The sequence below is a fragment of the Lepidochelys kempii genome, chromosome 5 (assembly GCF_965140265.1).
Source record: "Lepidochelys kempii isolate rLepKem1 chromosome 5, rLepKem1.hap2, whole genome shotgun sequence".
Classification (NCBI taxonomy): Eukaryota; Metazoa; Chordata; order Testudines; family Cheloniidae; genus Lepidochelys; species Lepidochelys kempii.
In genome coordinates this window covers 40,352,245-40,371,059 of record NC_133260.1, presented here as the reverse complement: position 1 = coordinate 40,371,059, position 18,815 = coordinate 40,352,245, and the positions used below count along the sequence as shown (strand labels likewise).

General features: G+C 39.8%; 1 protein-coding gene across 2 annotated transcripts in view; it reads right to left on the bottom strand.

Moving 5' to 3' along the window:
• Positions 1-18,815, bottom strand: part of IPO11 (importin 11) — a 297,819-nt gene that overhangs the window by 17,035 nt on the left and 261,969 nt on the right. For both annotated transcript variants that reach the window (XM_073344033.1, XM_073344034.1), the window contains 2 exons: positions 7,975-8,070; positions 2,512-2,596 (listed from right to left, as the gene is read on the bottom strand). In XM_073344033.1, the coding sequence (XP_073200134.1) occupies positions 2,512-2,596; positions 7,975-8,070 (181 nt within the window). The remainder of the gene's footprint in view (positions 1-2,511; positions 2,597-7,974; positions 8,071-18,815) is intronic.

Sequence of the window (18,815 nt, the reverse complement as noted above, 5' to 3'; positions counted from 1 at the left end):
TCATTCAATTACAGACCTACAAGTGGCAATTCTTCAACAAAAAAACTCCAGAAACAGACTCCAACGAGAGACTGCTGAATTGGAATTAATTTGCAAACTGGATATAATTAACTTAGGCTTGAATAAAGACTGGGAGTGGATGTGTCATTACACAAAGTAAAACTATTTCCCCATGTTTATTTCCCCCCTTTACTGTTCCTCACACGTTCTTGTCAACTGCTGGAAATGGCCCACCTTGATTATCACCAGAAAAGGTCCCCCCGCCCCGCTCTCCTGCTGGTAATAGCTCACCTTACCTGATCACTCTTGTTACAGTGTGTATGGTAACACCCATTGTTTCATGTTCTCTGTGTATATAAATCTCCCCACTGTATTTTCGACTACATGCATCCGATGAAGTGAGCTGCAGCTCACGAAAGCTTATGCTCAAATAAATTTCTTAGTCTCTAAAGTGCCACAAGTCTTCCTTTTCTTTTTGCGGATACAGACTAACACGGCTGCTACTCTGAAACCTTTCATACAATTTAAGGAAATTAAGAACCACCTGAGAAAACTGCCAACTATATACCAAAGAACATGAAAGCCAAATGTTTATATAAGATGTTGGCTTCCTACCAAAGAAAGAATGAAATATGACTTAAACAAATCGTTACAGATATGTACTGTCACTTCTGTTCTAGAGGATAGAAAATGTTTCAAGTTTCTAACTATTATTCTGTGCTTATACTTTTTTTTTTCCTGCAAGAAAGGCTAAATTTTTGGAAATTCTTAGTAATGTTCCTGTTTGAGACATAGGCAAAAACTGGAAGACATATTGAGCGATTTTTTTTCTCCTCCCCCCCATCACTTCTTGGCAGCATTTCTTTAAGAATATAAGAACAACCATACTGGGTCAGATCAAAGTTCCATCTAGCCCAGTATCCTGTCTTCCGACAGTGGCCAGTGCCAGTTGCCCCAGAGGGAATGAACAGAACAGGTAATCATTAAGTGATCCATCCCCTGTCACCCATTCCCAGCTTCTGGCAAACAGAGGCTAGGGACACCGTCCCTGCCCATCCTGACTAATAGCCATTGATGCATCTATCCTCCATGAATTTATCTAGTTCTTTTTTTGAACCCTGTTGTAGTCTTGGCCTTCACAACCTCCTCTGGCAAGAAGTTCCACAGGTTGACTGTGTTGTGTGAAAAAATACTTCTTTTTGTTTATTTTAAACCTGCTGCCTATTAATTTCATTTGTTGACCCCTAGTTCTTGTGTTAAGAGAAGGAGTAAATAACACTTCCTTATTTACTTTCTTCACATCAGTCATGATTTTGTAGACCTCAATCATATCCACCCTTAGTCATTTCTTTTCCAAGCTGAAAAGTCCCAGTTTTATTAACCTCTCCTCAAATGGTAGCTGTTCCATACCCCTAACCATTTTTGTTGTCCTTTTCTGAACCTCTTCCAATTCCAATATATCTTTTTTGAGATGGGGCGACCACATCTGCACGCAGTATTCAAGATGTGGGCATACCATGGATTTATATAGAGGCAATATGATATTTTCTGTCTTATTATCTATCCCTTTCTTAATTATTCCCAACATTCTGTTCGCTTTTTTGACTGCTGCTGCACATTGAGTGTATGTTTTCACAGAACTATCCACCATGACTCCAAGATCTCTTTCTTGAGTGGTAACAGCTAATTTAGACCCCATCATTTTATATGTATAGTTGGGATTATGTTTTCTGATGTGCATTACTTTGCATTTATCAACACTGAATTTCATCTGCCATTTTGTTGCCCAGTCACCAAGTTTTGAGAGAGCCTTTTATAGCTCTTCACAGTCTGCCTGGGACTTAACTATCTTGAGTAGTTTCGTATCATCTTCAAATTTTGCCACCTCACTGTTTATCCCCTTTTCCAGATCATTTATGAATATGTTAAATAGGACTGAGCCCAGTACAGATCCCTGGGGGACACCACTATTTACCTCTCTCCATTCTGAAAACTGACCATTTATTCCTACCCTTTGTTTCCGATCTTTTAACCAGTTACCAATCCATGAGAGAACCTTCCTTCTTATCCCACGACTGCTTACTTTGCTTAAGTGCCTTTGGTGAGGGACCTTGTCAAAGGCTTTCTGAAAATCTAAATACACTATATGCACTGGATCCCCCTTGTCCACATGCTTGTTGACCCCCTTAAAGAATTCTAGTAGCTTGGGGAGGTATGATTTCCCTTTACAAAAAACGTGTTGACTATTCCCCAACAAATTAGGTTCTGCTATGTGTCTGACTATTTTGTTCTTTACTAGACTTTAGAGTCTGAAAAAAATGCAAAAGTATAATTGTCTATTCTATGCAATTTGTTCTAAAGGTTCCTGACCTCTCAGATTGGGAGTAGAGTTTTTAAAGCGTACTATAAATGACAACAATGGATGAACCAAATCCAGTGGCAAAGACTTAAGGTTGACTACTGTATTAAATTATAACTCCAAACATTTAACTAAAGATATAAAGAGCTTACCGTCTTCTTCCTTTTGTCCTGTTCTGTAGGAGGTTCCTCATCTTCTGTCATTTTGGGCTCCTCAAAATGAGACATCAACATGCAGCTAAGAACAGGAATACAGATATTGTAAATTCACACTAAGAATTAAAACACTCAAGAAATAAATGGCAGACTAGGTCTTCAAGATAATGGAAAAATATTTATAAGTTGTTTAAAAACTAGCATTGCTTTTTAACAGTAGCCACCTCAACAGGATTATCAACAGATAACATAAAGGGTCCCATGTCACTCAAGAGGTTTAGCGGTACCTATTTTATTGTAAAGGGGTGCTTCCACTGTTAGAGGCAATAGTGTCCTTTTTAAATTGCCAACCTGCTTAGACAACTTGTTTTCAGCTAGAATATATTGAGCCAGTTTTTAAAACATGTATTCCTACAGCATATGTAAAACCAAGTCCCGTTTTTTTCAGTTTGTTTGCTACACTAAATAGACATATGGATTTAGAAGTTACTGTGGTTACAAAGAGGGCTCAAATGTTTTTCTATTGAAGTCTCTGGTTTAAGTCAGGTTTTGAAGTTTAAAAATTTCAGATGCTGAGGGATTGGTTCTGCTTTATAAGAACTGTGCATTTGCCAAGGCTGCAAAGTAAGCCTACTGTTGAATGCTGCTTACTAATAAAGTTGTCTCTACTTTTGTGCTCTGTGGTGGTTTAACTTATTCTTTCATTAAGGTTTTTCAAGGTTCAGTTTAATAACAGTGCTATATAATCCCAGTATTTCACGTCACAAATGCTTGGTGCACTTTAAAAATGGCTCTCAGAGGTTTGTTTTATTACAGTAAAAAGTGATTAGGGTCTTCAGTAAAAGTGAATTGGTGAATAAGAAATTTATTTTCAAAAGGAGATGTGTGTTCCATAATTTGATGCAGATCGGTAGAAATGAAAGGAAAGGCACACATATGGATGTGGGGCTGCAAATTTCTGACCCCAAAGTTATGATGAGCCAATAAATAATGTAATAAGCCCCCTGTGGTGAAGATGCTGCAGTCCAAGTGCTCCTCAATGAGCTAATGAAGGTGTCAGTTCCCTTTGTTTCAAGACTGTTCTCTCTTAGGACATATCTATACTTGGGAAATGTATCACAAGACTCGCATCAGTTCTGACACTAGTTAGTTCACAGATCCTTTCTCTCCCCTTTGCAAGTCAACAGCATACTACAAAACTATATATATTAGCAACGTGAAAGAGAAGTTTGTGTTTGAATAGCAACCACAGAACCCAAGGGTTTCCCTTGTTTTATGTTTAAGATAAGCCATGGAGTCTGCACCATTGTAGTGTAAACCCAAGTTGCCAATGAAGGTTCCAGGCTGCATTATAATTGAAGTCTAAGATTTTTGAGTATTTTTTCACTGGGGATAGTAAATAAACTGTCTCCGGGAAGGGGGGAACAAAAACAAAAACTGCCCTTGACAAAACATTAATACAACCCTATCCCAGTTCCTTTAGTGTCTAAATGAACACCGGGAAAGGCAATTACAGAGAGATTCTTAACCAGTAACAAACTACCAACCATAAAATAACCAGATCCACAGAGCTCTTTGCAAAAGCCTATGGTAAGGAGGTGGTAGTATTATGGACCATCTGGCAGTTAACAAAATCAGACTTTGCAACTTACAGCTGAAATAATACTTTCCGAAGTTACACAAAATGAAGAGGCAGAAAATGTTACTAAGTTCTAACCACACAAAAACTTGCTCTGATAATGACACATGAATCAGTAGAACAGAAATTGGATTTGATTCATACCTCAGCACGGAGTTTAGGTGACTTACACAAACCAGTACAGCAAGTAAACTTGCTTCTTTATATGAACAAACTGAGACTTTAATTTAGGACAATGAATCTCCGAGAAGCAGAGTGGAACAAAGAATATTCCATGAAATTTAAAAGTAATATATAAAATCTGACAAAGGAAAATACTCTTTTTACACAGCACATACTTAACCTGTACAACTCATTGTCACAAGGATTACACACTTGGATGAAAAATGGGAACATCCACAGTTACATACATAGGGTAAAAAAACTTTTTGTACCAGATATAAAGACCTCCTGCTTTAGGGCATAAACCAATTAAAACATACAAACAAAGCGATTAGAAAGAATTGTCCCCTATCAGGCAGTTTATCCTTATTTATCTACTATGGAGTTTATTGCAACCTTCCTCTGAAGTATGTTGCATTGGTCATTATCAGCGACAGGATATCAGGCTACACAGATTACTGGTTTGATGTGGTGTTCAGATATGCTGTGTTGCACTGGAAAAACAAAATATTCAATCAATTTATATTTTGTACATTTCTCTTCCATACTGACAGTTACTTAATTAACAAACCCCTCAATGTGTTTAAATTATATCTAAGAGATGCTTGAAATTAAAGGAACGCTCCTCTCCTATAGTAAGACCTTTTTGATTCCTGCATTATAACGCTTAAGCTCCATGCTCTCTTCACAGGTACAAGAGGGATCTGTTGACAATGGATAATCCATATTTTGAACCAATGTCAGCTATGACATCACACTCTGCTTTCATTGTGATATCTGTTTTTTTGTCAGATTGACACTGAATTTTGGAGCTGATGAGATAAAGAAATTATGTGTTATCTCTGAGTTTTAAAGTTCTGTTTTTTCTTGTAGGGATGTGTTTGATGTAGTTCAAAGGGAACACTTTTTAATTTTTTTAGCAGGGGGTTAAAATATATAGCGGAATTTAACTTCTTCCTGTTTAATATCCCTGTTGCTGCCAAATTAAACAGAGGAACAGTGTATATTATTTATGAGCTTGAACAACACTGGTTTTTTGCAATATAAAGTTGTAAACTGAATTCAAATTATTTTTCAGCTAAAACATCCTCTAACTTGACAGAAGATAAACATGCTGGAGAAAATCTCAATAATGACACTCTTGCTTTCTAGAATACATTGTATTTTGATATCCTTAGAACCATAGCATTAGAGAACAGATTTTTCCCCTTCATACATATGTGTGAGTGTTATCAATAGAAAGATATTTATATGCAAAATCCTGCTTTCTCTCTCTTGTAGCTGATATGGTCTCTGCTTGGGGAATAAAATATGATGGCGGCTTATATTGATGTGTTATTGCTAGTCTTTGTTTTTTCCATTAACAAAAAGGTTTACTCTTCACGATTGTTCATTTTATTTTATTTATTTTTATATTTCATTGTAAATGTTTAAGGAGGATTAAGGCATAAAGGAATTGGATGTGTGAAAGCAGTACCTACATTTGTTTTTTTACACTCCGAAATACCTCTGTAATTTACGTTGTTTTAATGCATTTAGGCAGAGCAGCACATTCAGAATTACAAAGGCTCTACCTGACCATAAATACATTGTGACTTAGAAGTACTTCTAAGGTTGTTAAGGAATCCTTTGTAAGTCCGAAAACACCTGAGTCACAGTGCTTATGACCTCTGTAGAAGGAGAATTTCTTACCAATGACTAGACTTCTCAGAATATATAACCTCTGCAGAGACACACTGGCCTTGCAATTTCACAACCATTCTAACATATTTTAAACATGGGGGGGAGGGGGATTTCCATCTGTGGACCCAAGAACCAGGCCTCGTCACATAAGTATTCATTTCTCTACTTCGTCTAAAGTAGCTGCAGTACTCCCAAGGAGCAAGGAAGGAGGATGGATAAATGTGGATCTGCAGCAACAATATATTTTGGGAGCTCCAGTTACTGATTAATAACGTTCCTTTCTCTCTCAAGAAACTGCATCATCAGATATGCCTTGCAGAAGATTAGCACACAGTAATTCTCATGAAGAGGGATGAGGATCTTTTAAATAAAGACTTTTACATCTAAGATGCAGATACTATTACGTAGACAAGCTGTGGAGGAAGGGTTACTCTTGTAGAATGGGCTCCCAGTCTCTCCAGTGCTGTAAGTTGGGTACCAGATTTCATCCAGTCTTGATTTTCTCCCCAAACACTAGAAACAGAATATCTTGCAAAAACACATGGTTCATTTTAAGCAATAAATCAAGGTCATTTTATTTCCATTTTATACAATTTAGTCTCAACAGGCAAGCTTTGTTGCTTTGGGAACAAGCCTGAAAAACTTATGCTTTTATTGATACACCTCTACCCTGATATAATGCGACCTGATATAACACGAATTCAGATAGAACGCGGTAAAGCAGCGCTCGGGGAGGGGGGGGGGAGGGGAATGCTTCAGTGGATCAAAGCAAGTTCAATATAACGCAGTTTCACCTATAATATGGTAAGATTTTTTGGCTCCTGAGGACAGCGTTATATCAGGGTAGAGGTGTACCACCTTAGGAGAAACACTGAATGAAGTACATATAATTTATAAAACAAATGCTCTTTAATATATACATAGGGGTGTAAGTGTACACATGCTCATGAAAAGCCATGCAATAAAGAGATCAAGTTAATAAAGCTGTCAAGCGCTTAAAAAAATTAACTGTGATTAATCGCACTGTTAAACAATAATAGAATACCATTTATTTAAATATTGTCCTCTGGAAAGGTGGCCTGTGTATGAAGGGGCATATGAATGTTTAGCATATCTGGCATGTAAATACCTTGCAATGCCGGCTACAAAAGTGCCATGCAAATGCCTGTTCTCACTTTCTGGTGACATTGTAAATAAGAGGGCAGCATTATCTCCTCTAAATGTAAACAAACTTGTTTGTCTTAGTGATTGGCGGAATAAGTAGGAGGACTTAGTGGACCTGTAGGCTCTGAAGTTTTACATTGTTTTGTTTTTGAGCGCATTTAGGTAACCGAAAAAAATCTACAGTACTTGTATGATGTGAATTGAAAAATGCTATTTCTTTTATAATTTTTACAGTGCAAATATTTGTAATAAAAAATAATATACACTTTGATTTCAGTTACAACACAGAATACAATATATAAAAATGTAGAAAAATGTCCAAAATATTTAATACATTTAAATTAGTATTCTACTGTTTAACAGTGAAATTAAAACTGTGATTAATCACTATTTTTTTAATTACAATTTTTTGAGTTAATCGCGTGAGTTAACTGCGATTAATCGACAGCCTTACAAATTAGGCATTGCCTCATACATTTACCTACCACAATATCTTACAAATCGGAGCGCGCACACGCAAGAACACGCACAATTTGTAAAACCATGTGGTAGGTGAATTTATTAGCCAAAGTCTAATTTAGTCTACTCCCACTTCAAGCTTGTTACAAAATTACAAAACTTTTCTCATGCTTCAATACTCCCATGAAACCCCATACAAAAAAAATCTACTATTGTGAAAACAGACTTCTTCAGAACATGCAACTGTCTCAACTCCCCAAAGCAGTTTTTCCAGGGAGAGGGAGAGCGAGAGCACAAATCTTAAACTGCTAGTACTATTCAGCACACATGGGTTAATTAGATTTTCCACTTACTCTTTGTATGTTCTTGTTTCAGGATCTTCAGTCATAACATCATGCAGCCCTTCCACAGAAATGTTAATGATGCCACAGAATTTATCTTGGATAACACTGGAAAAAAAACAGGAAAATGTTTTAGCTGGACTAGCTAAACAGGAAATTTGCTTGATAAGCATAGGGCACACCTATATTACAACGTTTTCATTATTTAATGCTCAGCTGAACACATTGTCAAGTAGCTTTTCAAAACTTTTAAAATAAATTACACAAACAGCTAAGAAGCAACTGGCAAAACAAGTGACCAAAAGTATCTAAGAGGTAAATAACTAGAAATGTAGAGTTTTTTTTTTTTCCCTTTAGAAGAATGAGACTGCACTATACGTCTACCAATAACTTATACCATACAACTTTGTAGACAGTTACAAAACTGGACAAAAATTGAAGTATCTTAAATAAGGGGAAAACATTTATCATTACTATATGAGTGCAATTCATCTTTAAATTTGGAGGATAGGATTAAAACTCAAAATGATGTGCACAAACTGGAGAAATGGTCTGAAGTAAATAGGACGAAATTCAGTAAGAACAAATGCAAAGTACTCCACTTAGGAAAGAATAATCAGTTGCACACATAGAAAATGGGAATTGATTGCCTAGGAAGGAGTACTCTGGAAAGGGAGCTGGGGGTCATAGTGGATCACGAGCTAAATATAAGTCAATAGTGAAACACTGTTGCAAAAAAAGAGAACATCAATCTGGGATGTATTAGCAGGAGTGTTGTAAATAAGACACAAGAAGTAATTCTTCTGCTCTACTCCACGCTGATTAGGCTTCAACTAGAGTTCTAGGCACCACATTTCAGAAAAGATGTGGACAAATTGGAAAAAGTCCAGAGAAGAGCAACAAAAATTATTAAAGGTTTAGAAAACATGACCTGTGAGGAAGATTGAAAAAATTGGGTTTGTTTAGTCTGAAGACGAGAAGACTGAGCGGTGTGACATGGTAACAGTTTCCAGTACATAAAAGGTTGTTACAAGGAGGAGGGAGAATGTATTTTGCTCTTTTAAAAAAAGACTATGTAATCCTAAGGAAGATTAAAAATATGGGAGAAAGAGTGATACTGGGACTGATTCTAAGAAGCATGATTTCTAATAGCAATAATATATTTCACAGAATTGTACACCTGGAAGGGACCTTGAGAGGTCTTCTAGTGCAGTCCACTGCACTCAAGGCAGGACTAAGTATTACCTAGACCATACCTGATAGATGTTTGTCTAACCTACTCTTGAAATCTTCAATGACAGAGATTCCACAACCTCCCTGGGCAATTTATTCCAGTGCTTAACCACCCTGACAGGAAATTTTTCTTTATGCCCAACCTAAACCATCCTTGCTGCAATTTAAGCCCATTGCTTCTTGTCCTATCCTCAGAGGTTAAGGAGAACAATTTTTCTTAAACAACTTCTAAAATTTGCTATTACAGCAGGAGCATATCAACATTGTCTTTATGAAAGATGGCTTTGTACTAAAATACTGTATATAATACTTGTATATAAGAACAAATTGTGGCTACCCCAAAAATGCTTTCCTTCTTGAATAACAAAATTACTTAAATTTAATTTTTTAATTCAACAGTCATGTGAGAAATGAAATTCAAGAAAAATCTTGGATTTGAATGAATGAATGAATACCCTTACCAGCAATAGGCTGTTTTTACATCAAGGCCAGTAAGGACCAATATGATCTTGTTTTGACTTACTGTGTAACACAGGGCACAGAATTTCACCCAGCACATCTTTTAGAGCATCATCCAATTCTGATTTAAAGACTTTAAGTGATTGAGAATCCACAACATCCTGATAGTTAATTATCATCACTCTTAAAAAACTGTGCCTTAAATCTAGCCTGAATTTATCTAGCTTCAGCTTCCAGTCATTGTATCTTTTTATGCCTTTGTCTGCTAGATTGAAGAGCCCTCTACTAAAAGTTTAATTTTTCAAAGTTTTAGTTTGAATGAAACAGCTAAGGGAAACAAGACCTTGTACCTAGCTTTGAAGACAGCTATAAAACAGTCTTTTATACTTCATTGTGACAGGTTGATGGTAGTGACTCTCTTGTTCTATTTTAAGGCCCATTTCATCCTTTCATAGCTTGCAAATGGATTTGTTGAACTGGCCTCATAACTTTGGGAAGGGCGATATTTTGGGAAGGGCGATATTGGAAGCACGTAATACTTTATGAAACATTTTTGTCTGATACAGATACTGCAGTGCTTGCTTAGTCTCATGAAGGCACTAGAATGCTCCTATCGACTCTGCTGGAGCATCCAACCTCTTAACAAGCCACTTTAACAGCACATGGCCTACATATATACTATTCTGTTCTATACAGGTTCTTATACCGCACCTTTAACCATAATATCTGAGTACCCTCCAGTAATGCATTAAGCAATGTGACGAACATCTGTTGCTCGTTTGTTCTGTCATCTCCTCCGCAGGGGAAGATTGTGTGCAGTGGAATGTTTTACTTTGGATTTAAAAAATATATATTTACACACACATACACACAGAGCTATATGTTTATATGAGAAAAGGAAAGGCCAAAGAAATATGACTTGCTCTTAGAGTGGAAAGTAGTGAGGTTTGTGATGGTTATTAGTTCTTGTGGGAGTTCATTCTTTTGTCTTGGGCCAGTTCCCAAGAAAGGGCTATCATTATTGTAGAAAGTTCCACTGTGCCAGAAGAGCAAAGTTCACAGCCTTGGACTTTATCTTCAAACTGGGGTGGATCTTTTAGATAATCTGGGCCTCAGCCATTGAGCACCTTTAAGATAGTATGAAGACCTTGAACTTGATTCGAAATTCCATGGGAAGTCAGTGTATAGAGCGGAGGACAGGTGTGATGTGTTTGCGGTAGCCTCTGTTGCTGAGGAGACTTACCCCAGTGTTTTATACTAGCTGGAGTTTCCTAACTGTTGAATGCTTCATGCCCAGGTATATTGCAGTTGGCTTACCTCAGTTCTATCTTCTAAATATTCTATTTTATAAAGTAAAACTGTATTTAAGTGGTGGTAAAAATAATCTAAAATTGTTTTTTTTTAATTGAAGTTCTACTTTTTAATTCTTGTCAGGTTCTCATTTTACTTTCATATTTAGGATGAGAATTGCTTATAAAAGATGATAAAATGCAGCTTTCAGATTACTTATAGTTATTTGAATATGTTCTCTTTTCATCCAAAAAAGGAAGAAAATATACTACATACCTAGGAAAAATAGACACACTGCATCTAGCACTAGGATGTTTCATGTCTTTGTTTCTGAAGTTTTATAGTGAATACGTGAAAAGTTTTTAAAAACCTACTTTGATATTACTTTATTTAATCTATGATTAAATAACCATCCCGACATCAAAAGCTTTTGTCCCATCTTTCACTCAAGTCTAGAACATGTCCTCTAGGAAATGAACTTGTAACTTGGTGTTAAAACATCTAACACCAAAAATCCACATCAGTTATCAAATGCTTCAGTATGAAGCGTAGAATAGTCTAATTGTACACAAAAGGATGCAACAAGGGGACACAAGCAGGACACAGTATAGCAGATATGGCACATGGCCCAAGCATGCAAAGAACATACAGGGCTGGTTTCAACGAGTTCCTGCATTTGAATAGCTCTGGGATTCTGGAGGTGTAGACTATACCCTTTGAGCATATGACGCTCAATCAAAAGCACAAGCCATCTGGCATATATTTTCTACTGCTCTCAAGATGCATGATTCTGGGACCATTGTTGGGGTTTTGGTATCTATATATCAACAAGGGCTGGTCTATGGAAAGTACAGTTCTGCAGGACAGGCAATGGCCAACTGTAATCCACTTGATCAGGAGTCTCTTGAATGGATTATCTTAAGTGGCCAGAGTGCAAACTACATTGGGCAGCTCTCTTATTCACATTTTTGGGGGGTTTCAGTGTTTACAAAATTGGTGGCAAAAGCTCATAGGAAGGCCCACCTGAACACCTAAGCTTCAAAGGATCTGTGATTCTCCAAAACATATCAGAGAAGATTGACCATTGGGAACCTGAGATCCTGTCATCTGGAGCTAGGGTGGAAGCAAGAAGCAAGGAGTGGTATAGAGCTTTGTGGTAACATTGTTTGGTTGGAACATTCTGAAAGGGAGGAATCTGGATTATAAATTTGTTTCATCATCGTTTTCTTCCTCTTATCTGGGAGCGGAGAAAGGATCTTTCTATTACATTTATATATAAGAGAAATTATCATTTTTATTCTTTGTGCTTGCAGGATCTGGTAAAAAGATTAAAAAATGTAGACTATTGCAAAGTTGAGAGTCAGGAAATGCAGAACACTTGCCAAAAGTGGGTAAAAATTATAGTGCTCAGTAAAGATGTGTGTGACTTTTCAGCCATGGAACAAAAGGAACAAAGTTTCTTTTTCCAACTATGCCAAAACCCTTACCAAATATCAAATAATTAAACAGTTCAATTTTTTTAGAATACAAGACACATATTGAAAAAAAAACAAGTCTATGCATGGTTACCATTGTCTAAAAACAAACCTACATTAAAGATCAAGGGCAATATAAAATGTGTTATGTCTTACTCTCACTTATTCTCAAGTAAACCTCCTGCAAATCAATGTAACAAAATAAAGGATTTCCAAAATTAGCCAGTGTCTGTTCCTAGAAAGGTACTGGCAAATCAAAGTGGAAGGCCGATTCAAGACAGCACTAGGGACACTGTGTTTAAATGAGGGGTGGGCAAACTACGGCCTGCAGGCTGGATCCGGCCCCTCAGGGCTTTGGATCCAGCCCGTGGGCTTGCCACCTCTGTGCCGTTCCGGGAAATGGCTGGCACCACGTCCCTGCGGCCCTGGGGGAGGGGGGAAGAGGGCTCTGCGCAGGAATGGGGAACTGTGGTCAATGGGAGCTTCAGGGGAGGTACCCACAGGCAAGGGCAGCTTGTGGAGACCTCGGCCCACCGTCCCCCAGGGGCCACAGTGACGTGGTGCTGGCTGCTTCCCAGAGTGGTGTGGGGCCGAGGCCAGCGCGGGCAGGCAGGCAGAGAGCCTTCCCTGGACCTGCTGCGTGCTGCTGCCACCCTGGAGCTGCTCCAGGTAAGCAGTGCTGGGCCGGAGACCGCACCCTGAACCCCTCCTGCAACCCAACCCCCCTGCTGCACCCCGCACTCCCTCCTGCACCCAAACCCCCTGCCTTGAGCCCCCTGCCACACCCCACCTGCACCCCAACCTCCTGCCCTGAGCCCCCGCCGCATTCTGCCTTCACCTCTCCTGCACCCCAACCCCCTTCCCTGAGCCCCCTCGTACATCCCACCCCCCTCCTCTGCCCCAACCCCTTGCCCTGAGCCCCTTCCTGAACACCGCACCCCCTGCCCCAGCCCTACATTTATGGCCCTGCATGCAATTTCCCCACGCCAATGTGGCCCTCGGGCCAAAAAGTTTGCTCACCCCTGGTTTAAATGAACTTTTCTTTCAAAATTAAACAATTAATATTGTCTATAGTAGGATTTTAATACAGAAAAAAGTAAGCATCTAGGCCAGACCCTTCTCCTCTTATTCCATATAGTTCTATTTCAGCCAATAAAAATACTTTTATTACTAGCCGGTGGTGCTTTCATGATAATCGCATTTCCCTCATTATTCAGAGCACAACTTTTCTCTGGAATCCTGTGAAAAAGACTTAGGATCCAGCACTGCTGGTTTATATCTCCTGTTAGTAAGGACTGTAGGACCCAGCTCCAACGCTCCATAAACACTATTTTAATTGGTGGAAGGGCCTGTCTGCAAGTAAAAATTTATGCTATAATTAAAATTACACCAGGATGTAGTATGTGTACTTGTGACATGTTTAGGTTTACAGCTCTTGTTTTAACATATATTTACTTTCTCAGAATAAAAATGGAAGTGAGATGTAGCATCCAAATGGTGTGGGTTCCAGGGAAAATATTATAAATGTTTGCCCTTTCTCTACTCCACCAACCAAGCTATTCACAATTTTTTATTATTCTAATAAGTTTGTGCAAAAATTCAGCTTCACCATATCAACAACATACCAAACTACTGTAGACAAAATTCTGCCACCATCGTTTTAATAAAACACATACCCCGAAGAATCAAAAAGTGGGTACTCAACCACATTGCCCCTGCCCCTAAAGTGTATATCCTGTTAGTCTGTCAGAAAGGGAGTTGTCAGATCACCACCTTGGTGGGGGGGAGGGGGGAAGGAGGAGGGAGAGGGACGAGATGGATTGGGAAACTGGAATCTTTGCTTCCCTTTCTTGAAGATCAGGAGGAAAAGTACAGAGGTGAAATCTTCAGTGCTCTTCCACAACGGCCCAGAGGATCGATGTAGGAACTGATAAGTCAATGGGGAAGAACATTCAGATTACTTCCCTATTGGCCAAGGGTAGCAGAGGTGGCAAGGGTAGATTAAAACATCACTCTTTTTCTCCATGGGCTAGGAGGATGGGAATAACTCCAGAAATACACCACAATGAATATAATTCTTTTCATTTACTAAAATAGCATTTGAATTAAAAAATATTAAATGTGAATATTGGAAAATTAATGCATGCTTCCTTTAATAAAAAAATACACCCACCCCCACCCCCAGCCTGATTCCAAACCTCATATCAACATTGGCAGGATTTTTGGGTGCTCAGCACTTCGAAAAATCAGACCAATGGTATTTTTCATTTGACAATGGAATTTTTTTCTCAAAACTGCTTCCATATCAACACCATCTTTGTAGTATCTTTAAGAAAATGTAATGAAGAATTTCACTAACTGTGGTCAGTGGAATGCTTATGGTCCACAAAGCACTTGTTGGTCACATGGAACTGGTTTCTCCTCATTTCCAACTAATAAATCACATAGAGAAACAGCCTAAAATTACATTAAATAATTACCTAATATCACTTGTGCATGTAAGCAATGGCTGTAGCTGCCTCAGGAATGTTACGCAATCAAAAATGAGAGGGCAGTCTGATTTTCAGGGGTTGCTGTATTAAAATGTAACCTATACTCTGAAACAGTGGGAACCCCTGATCTAAGGAACAAATGTATAAAAACTGAAAAGCATGGTCCATATGATCCCTTCTGTTATAAGAAAAGCCACATGAATTTCTCTAACCTAGGACATTATATTGATCCTTTACTATTAAGTACAGACATATAAAATGTTACAGACTGTTTAGGAAGACGGAAATTTTTTAAAAAATCCACTCATTTCATATTCTGTAATTGTTACCAACCCCACAAGAAAACCTACCACCACCAGATCAGTGAATTCTATATAAGAACCAGAATGCGACAATAAGCACAATGGGGCAAGAAGAAAGCTAAGATGTTAGATAGCTCTGTTTCAGCTTCAATGACCATGATATATAAATCTCATTTTAAATCTGAATCCAAGGCAGTAAGCATTTTCCATGCTTTCCTCCTCTCTAAATACATGTGCATATTATGCTTAACATCTCTATAGCACACAGAGTTGTAAAAGTATCCTTCTAATGCCAAATAAGCCAATTGGTTGAAACAAGGTCATGTGACCCATAGTAGCTGTTGCCTTAGTAGCATATCAGTGATTCATTTTTAAACTTAAAATAGATGACCTAAAATAGAGAAGTCTCATTAAAGGATGCTGATGCTGCACCACATTTAATACAAAGAAATCATGGGTCAGACACTCAGCTATAGCAATGAGTATATAGTGCAGCGTAGGTTGAGAGCACAGGTTTGAAGGTAGTGGAAAGCTTGTTTTTGCACTGGGGCTGTTGTGAACAGGAGCAGTCCTCAATAGCAGCTTAGAGTAACCTGAGAAGCTGAAACTGCAGCTGGGGATCAATCTAACATAGAGGAATCTCAGACATGTGCCCTATGCTGCCAGCAGGAAAGTGGGATGATACAGGAGCCCTTTGGTGGTTCTATGCCTTTATAGCAGTGGTTTTCAAACTTTTTTTCTGGGGACCCGGTTGAAGAAAATTTTTGATGCCTGCGACCCAATGGACCTGGGGTTGAGGGGTTTGAGGTGCAGGAGGGGCTCTGGGTTTGGGGGGATCTCAAGGCTGGGGCAAGGGGTTGAGGTGCAGGAGGGAGTCAGGGCTTTGGGCTGGGGGTGCAGGCTCTGGGGTGGGGCTGGGGATGAGGGGTTGGGGCTGCAGGAAGGGGTTCCAGGTTTGGGGGGGTGGAGAGGGCTCAGGGCTGGGGCAGGGGCGTGGGGTTGGGGTGTGGACTTACCTCTGGTGGCTCCTGGTCAGCGGCACAGTCAGGATGCAGAGGCAGGCTTCCTGCCTGTCCTGGCACCGCAGACTGTGCTGTGCCCCAGAAACAGCCAGCAGCAGGTCTGGCTCCTAAGCAGAGACATGCAAAAGTGGCTCCGCACAGCTCTCGCCCACAGCACCGTCCCTGCCAGCTCCCATTGGCTGGGAGTGCAGAGCCAGTGCTTGGGGCGCGGCAGCGCGCGAAGCCAGACCCCCTGCTGGCCGCTTCTGGGGAGCGGCGCGATGTCGGAACAGGTAGGCACTAGCCTGCCTTAGCTGGGCAACACTGCCGACGGCACTTTTAACATCCCGGTCGGCGGTGCTCACCAGAACCACTCAGGTCCCTGGGTGCTGAGCAAGGTGACCCAGTGCCTTACATGCCACGACCCAGTACTGAGTCGCGACCCGAACTCTGAAAAACACTGCTTTAGAGGATGCCCTTTGCACTTTGTGGTGATCGTCCCATGGCAGACTGACCAGAATCTACTGGCAGCATGATGAAAAAGGGATGTGCAACACTAAAGGATCTTAAAAAGAAAAGGAGTACTTGTGGCACCTTAGAGACTAACAAATTTATTTGAGCATAAGCTTTCGTGAGCTACAGCTCACTTCATCGAATGCAAGCTCACAAAAGCTTATGCTCTAATAAATTTGTTAGTCTCTAAGGTGCCACAAGTACTCCTTTTCTTTTTGAGAATACAGACTAACACGGCTGGTACTCTGAAAATAAAGGATCTGGCTCTATAGTTGAACAACATGAATTCATTTCACATTTGGGAACACATTTTCAAACACTGGTCTCCATTTTTACTGGCGCAAAACTATAGGCACAAATATTGTGCTTGTAGATTTGGTTGCTTCGATACATAAATGATCTACATTTCTGGGCACATACCTATGGATGCAAAACTGCACTTACAAAAATGGAGACCCAGTTTAGGGTTGGCTGAAAATCTGACCCTAAATTAGTAGTTGTGAAACTTTTATACCTACCTTTTTTAGTGCTATCATTCACATTGTTTGGGGAAGAAAACATCAAATAAATATAGCCCCAAAATAAAAGAAAATTAAAACAGTTTAAAACACACCCCAGGCTACCAGCAGACATAATCAAACAATATGCTGAGTAAAAATAAATAGCTAAAACAGATGCAAGGTACGAATTAAAAACTAATTTACATTTATTCAAGATGAATCCTGATCTTAAGAGTTAGATCTCTGGTACTGGCTGAGACAAAGTCATTTCACCTTGTGATTCAAAACGGACCACTCAGCCAAGGCTATCTAATAATACGGCACTTTTAATTAAAAAAATCTTAAATGGGATGATGTATGATACATAAACTGGCATTTACAAGTTTATAGGAAAAAAATATTAACCTTGGGATGAAAAAATACCTCCTACTAAGCAATAATTATCTAGGCCTCTGATGCTGGATATTATGAAGTCCTTTTTTCAACGTACAGGAAAATTTATTTCTCTATATACCCTATTTTCCAGTTAGTGTGATATGCAGAGAGAAGATATATACATACATGAACAAAGAATATACAGTTCACTTCTGTTTATTCACATGGCCTGGGAGGATGGTGATATATTTGGGGCGCAGGGGGAAGGGGAGGATGACCACGGGCATAGCCACACGTAAGCTTATGTGGGTGCAGCTTGTGTCCATGTGGGAGCAGAGAAGAGGCAGGAAGTGGTAAGACCCTGCGTGCCAGGTCACAATGCCACTCAAACATGGCCTGGCCACCGCTCCGTTATGACAACAGGGTAGTGGTTCTACCATTCCACTATACAGCTCTGGTTACTGCTTCCCCATTGGCTGAAGCGTGCCTCAACCCATCCATGGCCCTGGGTGGGTGGCAGATGTTGGCTACAATCAGATTAGCTATGGGAGATGGGAGCCCATGGGAAAGGAGTAACCAGAGCTAGGTACTAAGGGGCAGAGTCCCTCTTTTGCATGAGTGTGAGAGAAGTGGTTGCACCAAGGAGTGGTCTTGAGACCTGGTAAACAGGCTCGTGCTGCCAGTCCCAGGCTTTGTTCCATTCCCCATCAATACAAGCTCCATCTCTAGCCAATGCCACCCAGCTTAGGTTACCTCCTTTCCTATTGCTGGAGGCCCTGCCCTCATCCATTGCTGGGTGGGCACCCTGGACAAAACTTGATTGGCTTTCAGCTTCCAAACAATCAGAGCCTGTGTTGATCAGGAAGCAGAGATGTGTAGAATGATATGAGGTGGCAGCATTTCTACTAGAAGACTATGCCCCTTGGCAACCTGGCTCAATCTTAAAAAAATAAAATAAAAAATCTAGGGCTGAGACCCCTCCATAACTGCCATCACTTTAAGAACTGTGGCTGGTGCTCAGATTTGGGTGGGCCTGGGTGCTAAGACCCACCCAACCCACTCGTGACTATACCACAGAGGCAGAGATAGATTTAGGGAGGCTGAGCACCCTCTAGTCTTAGCCACCTGCTGCCTATGCCTGGGGGACAGCCAAAACTTTTGGATAACTGGGCATTTGGATAAATGGAAATGTTATTAACTAACATAGGGGGAC